The following is a 5,829-nucleotide window of genomic DNA, read 5'->3' as shown; positions in this document are numbered from 1 at the left end:
CGTTGACTTTCAAGTGATAGATGTCCCAGCATCCTACAATTTGCTGTTAGGACGACCATGGATCCATGCCGCTGGAGCTGTAGCATCGACCCTGTATCAGGCAGTGAAGTTCGAATGGAATCACCAAGAGGTGATCATTCATGGTTATGGTAGCAACCCCATATATAGTCGCCACACCATCCCGATGATTGGAGGAAGAAGGAGAATAGGCAGAGAAACATACCACCACATTGAAAAAGTTAACGCTGTAGACAAATGGTGGGATAACAAGATTGAAACTATCCTGAATTGGTGTGGATACGAACCTGGAAAGGGACTCGACAAAAACCTCCAGGGAATCGTCAAACCTATCAAGCTGAAGAAACATGGCACTACATTTGGTTTGGGGTATGAGTACACTTGGGAGGAGTTCAATCACTGGTCACCACCATGGTGCGATCCGTACTACCCACTGGAGCATCTGATACCTCACCTAGAGCAGACTTTCCAGTCGGTAGATATTATATATGGGTCGGAGGAAGATGAAGCATTGGCAGCCGTGAAGAATCTGTTCCTGGAGGATGATGATATGGACTGCTGTGTTATTTTCAAGGAGGAAGGGGAGGAAGGCCCTTCTATACAAGTTGTGAACCGAGGAGAGCGCCTCAGCAATTGGTCAATCAAAACCACCAGGGCCTGAAAAGCTTCGGGGTAGCAAGGCTAAACAAAAGCACCATGCATCACATTTTACTTTTTACTAGCTGATTTTATTTCCGCATTATCTTTAATTCTGAAAAGAGCTCTGATACTCAAAACAATTACGAATTTAATTGAAGCATTTCAGTTTATTATATATCTCACTCTTATTATTTTTCTATCATTCACTTTATTTTACGTAGCATTACTATTACTTGCCTTGACGATGAACCAACGATTGTGACTTGCAACGAGACGACACAACAAACGAATACAGACTTAGAAGAGGATGATATACCAGAAGAGGTCGTTAGAGGAGTTGAGAATTTTGAAAATAGCCATAAGTCTAACTTGGCTGAAACTAAGGTCGTTAATCTAGGAGATACAGGGAATGTCAAAGAAACGTGCATCAGTGTTCACCTGTCACCATCAGAAAAGAAAGAGTACATGGAGTTCCTGAAGGAATATGAAGACATATTCGCCTGGTCATATGATGATATGACTGGTCTCAACACATCCATTGTAGCTCACAAACTGCCAACAGATCCAACATGCCCACCGGTAAAGCAGAAGCTCAGGAAATTCAAACCCGACATGAGTTTGAAAATCAAAGAAGAGGTTACCAAGCAAGTCAAAGCCAAGGTTCTCAGGGTAGTAGAGTATCCGATATGGTTAGCCAACATCGTGCCAGTGCCAAAAAAGGATGGGAAAGTTAGAGTTTGCGTTGACTACCGGGATCTCAATCGGGCCAGTCCCAAAGACGACTTCCCCTTGCCTAACATACACATTCTTATCAACAACGGCGCCACGCATGAGTTGCAGGTTTTTGTTGATTGTTTCGATGGGTATCATCAGATATGGATGGATGAGGAAGATGCAGAGAAAACGACTTTCATCATGCCATGGGGAATGTACTGTTACAAAATTATGCTGTTCGGTTTGAAGAACACTGGTGCCACCTACATGAGAGCCATGACTACCATCTTTCATAACATGATACACAAGGAGATCGAGGTATATATGGATGATGTCATCATCAAATCCAAGAAAGCCAGGGATCACATAAAAGACCTAAGAAAGTTCTTCAACAGACTGAGGAGGTATAATCTAAAACTGAATCCCGCCAAGTGTGCATTCGGGAAGGACGTGATGAGTTTCCTGGGAATACTCAACTATATCAACTGGTTCGTAGCTCAATCCACGGTCATTTGTGAACCTATCTTCAAAATGTTGAAGAATGACGCTGCTACCAAATGGACTAATGATTGTCAGAAAGCTTTTGACAGAATTAAGGAATACTTGTCAATGTCGCCGGTCTTGGTTCTGCCTGAGCCAGGAAGACCCCTATTGCTTTACCTTGCGGTATCGGATAGAGTATTCGGTTGTGTTCTAGGAAAACATGATGAAACAGGGAGAAAGGAGCAAGCCATCTACTATCTCAGTAAGAAGTTCACACCGTACGAGGCCCGGTATTCTCTTTTAGAACGCACTTGCTGTGCTCTGACTTGGGTCGCGCAGAAGTTAAGGCATTACTTCTGTGCTTACACTACTTATCTCATATCCAGAATGGACCCTCTGAAGTATATCTTCCAGAAGCCCATGCCCACTGGCAAGCTTGCCAAGTGGCAGATCCTGCTAAGTGAATTCGACATTGTTTACGTGACCTAGAAAACAATCAAAGGGCAAGCCTTGGCGGACCATCTGGACGAGAATCCCGTGAACGGAGAATACGAGCCCCTAAAAATGTATTTTCCCGATGAAGAGGTATCTTTCATAGGAGAAGATATTGCAGAATCCTATGATGGTTGGAGGTTGTTTTTCGACGGAGCTGGAAATTTCAAAGGAGTTGGCATAGCAGCAGTCTTAGTATCAGAAACCGGCCATCACTACCCGGTATCTGCCAAACTCAGGTTCCCTTGCACAAATAATATGGCCGAATATGAAGCCTGCATCTTGGGGATCAAAATGGCCATTAACATGAACGTTCAGGAATTGCTAGTGATCGGGGATTCAGACTTGCTCATACATCAGGATCGAGGAGAGTGGGAAACCAAGAACTCTAAGATACTTCCCTACTTGCATCATATACAGAAGTTGAGGAAACGGTTCACAAAGACAGAATTTCAGCACGTCCCCAGAGTCCAGAACGAGTTTGCTGATGCATTAGCTACTTTATCGTCCATGATCCAACATCCAGATACAAATTTCATTGACCCCATCCCAGTAAAAATTCATGATCAGCCAACTTATTGTGCTCACGTTGAGGAAGAAGCGGATGGAAAACCATGGTTCCATGACATCAAGGAGTACTTGACAACAAGGGAATATCCAGGACTTGCCAACGCTACTCAGAAGCGCATACTTCGTAGGCTATCCAGCAACATTTTTCACAGTGGAGGAATCCTATACAGAAGGACTCCCGATTTGGGTTTACTAAGGTGTGTCGAATCAAAAGAAGCATCCAGGCTATTGGACGAAGTGCATACAGGGACCTGCGGGCCGCACATGAATGGTTTTTTCTTAGCAAAGAAGATACTCCGAGTAGGGTATTTTTGGATGACTATGGAAACAGACTGTATCCAGTATGTTCGCAAATGCCATCGCTGTCAGATACACGTATATATGATAAAGGCACCTCCAAACGAGCTTACTGCAACAAGCTCACCATGGTCATTCGCCGCTTGGGGAATGGATGTTATCGGACCTATCGAGCCTGCCGCATCAAATGGGCACAGGTTCATCTTAGTGGCAATCGATTATTTTACCAAATGGGTTGAAGCAGCATCATACAAGTCGGTCACTAAGAAGGTTGCGGCGGGTTTCGTCCTCGACAGCATTGTTTGTCGGTTCAAAGTTTCGGAGTCAATCATCACCGATAATGGTTCCAATCTCAACAGCGACTTGATGAAAGCAATGTGTGAAACTTTCAAGATCAAACACAAGAACTCTACAGCCTACAGGCCTCAGATGAATGGAGTTGTGGAAGCAGCCAACAAGAATATCAGGAAGATACTAAGGAAGATGGTCGAAAGGCACAAACAATGGCATGAGAAGTTATCATTCGCCTTATTGGGATACCGCACTACAGTCCGCACATCGACCGGAGCAACTCCCTACATGCTGGTTTATGGTACAGAGGCGGTCATCCCTGCCGAGGTAGAAATTCCATCCTTAAGGATCATACAAGAAGTAGAATTGGATGATGCAGAATGGGTAAAAGGTCGCTACGAGCAGTTAGCCCTTATATATGGGAAAAGGATGAATGCGGTTTGCCACGGTCAGTTGTATCAGAACAGAATGTCCAGAGCCTTCAACAAAAGGGTTAAGCCAAGGAAGTTTACACTAGGGCAGCTGGTGTTGAAGAAAATATTCCCACACCAAGACGAAGCCAAGGGGAAGTTCTCTCCCAATTGGCAAGGTCCGTACATGGTTCACCGGGTTCTAACTGGAGGATCCCTTATTCTTGTAGAGATGGATGGAGAAGTCTGGCCGAAGCCAATCAATTCAGATGTAGTGAAACGATATTATGTGTAACCACTTTTGATTCCCTTAATGATGTAATTTAAACTATGCCTGACTCGATTCCCGTTTAAGAGGTGATACGTAGGCAGCCCTATGGGTTCGGTCATAATTTAATAAAAATTCCATTTTCCCCGCTATTGGAACTTGGGCAGAATTTTGAGAAGGACCCTCAAAATTCCGAGGTTAATTTTAGTTCATGCATCGCCAGAAGCGTCAGCCCAGTAAACTGAGGCAGAATTTTGAGGAGGACCCTCAAAATTCCGGAGAAAAAGATGTTGCAATGTCTTCAACCACGTCGCAGTCGTTGGTTCATCTAAAGAAAACTATTTTTGATTATATATTTACTAGAGCATGCATAACTATTATTTGAATTGTTATTTTTTAGCGACGCTACCCCAAGAGCACGGGGAAGACGAACTAACCTTTCCTCTTACAGTACTCATGATTTTTCTTTGGATGCAGGCACTTAATTCGCAATATCATTAGGTATATTTATGCACTCTCAAGAATACAACTTCTCAAAATCATCACTTGTCCGCAATTGCTATCCGTATACAATCTCCCCAACAGTCATATTGTCGTAATTGGCTATCAGCTCAGAGATCTTACTACTAATCATCCTTTTACATTCTTGCACTGCATAAGGCTACCTTTATGCCTTCTGAGGTTAAGCTCTACCTCCATCTGCATCGCATAAGGCTACCTTTCTGCCTTTCGAGACTAAGCTCTGTCTCCATTTGCATTTTGCATAAGGCTACCTTTCTGCCTTCCGAGACTAAGCACTGTCTCCATCTGCATTTTTGCATTGCATAAGGCTACTTTTCTACCTTCCGAGGTTAAGCTCTACCTCTATCATCATCTGCATAAGGCTACTTATCTGCCTTTCGAGACTAAGCACCGTCTCCATCTGCATTTTTGCATTGCATAAGGCTACTTTTCTGCCTTCCGAGGTTAAGCTCTACCTCCATCATCATCTACATAAGGCTACTTATCTGCCTTTCGAGACTAAGCTCTATCTCCATCTGCATTTCCTGCATTGCATAAGGCTACCTTTCTGCCTTCCGAGACTAAGCATTGTCTCCATCCTGCATTTTTCTGCATTTTGCATAAGGCTACCTTTCTGCCTTCTGAGGTTAAGCTCTACCTCCATCTGCATCACTAAGATCTGAGGACTTGAAGCTGAGGGGGGTTATCACTTGAAGCTGAGGAGTTGTCTATACTTTCGGACGCAAAAGCCTCAATTAAAATAGATGCTCTAACTATTTATAGTGCTTATCAAATTGCAATAGATAATGCTAGACCAGATGTTTCAACTCCTTCTTATTCTAGTTCTCAATCATCTAAAACAACTGTAGGAGTAAGAGCACTTACTGCTTAGACCGAGTTCAGGGGTTCTCAAGGTTGTCCCACTAGTGGTTGTTCACAACTAAATGAGCTTGAAGTTTATTTGTCACAAGGACTTAAGGAAGTGAATCCCGACGGCTAATTTAATCTTTTGGAATGGTGGAAGGACAAAGAAAACTACTTTCCAATCCTTTCAAGGATGGCCCGAGACATTTTAACCATTCAAGCTTCAACAGTGGCATTGGAGAACCCTTTCAGTCAAGTAAGATTTCAACTCGGTGATTATAG

At 43.3% G+C, this 5,829-nt stretch overlaps 1 protein-coding gene across 1 annotated transcript; it reads left to right on the top strand.

Annotated features, from left to right (window-relative positions):
• The first annotated feature begins 2,640 nt into the window (after positions 1–2,640).
• On the top strand, positions 2,641–5,575 carry LOC138874957 (uncharacterized). The gene is made up of 2 exons (XM_070153756.1): positions 2,641–2,981; positions 5,467–5,575. Exons 1-2 carry the CDS (start codon positions 2,641–2,643, stop codon positions 5,573–5,575), a joined length of 450 nt encoding a protein of 149 aa, XP_070009857.1.
• The last annotated feature ends 254 nt before the right edge of the window (positions 5,576–5,829 follow it).

This window comes from Nicotiana sylvestris, chromosome 8 (assembly GCF_000393655.2).
Source record: "Nicotiana sylvestris chromosome 8, ASM39365v2, whole genome shotgun sequence".
Classification (NCBI taxonomy): Eukaryota; Viridiplantae; Streptophyta; class Magnoliopsida; order Solanales; family Solanaceae; genus Nicotiana; species Nicotiana sylvestris.
This window is presented reverse-complemented; position numbering and strand designations above follow the sequence as displayed.

Bases quoted from the DNA above. Each gene is read 5' to 3' on its own strand.
- LOC138874957 (XM_070153756.1), top strand. From the start codon at position 2,641: ATGGCCATTAACATGAACGTTCAGGAATTGCTAGTGATCGGGGATTCA. The intron at 2,982-5,466 runs GTACTTGACAAC...AACTATTTATAG, and splicing joins TGGTTCCATGACATCAAGGA to TGCTTATCAAATTGCAATAG.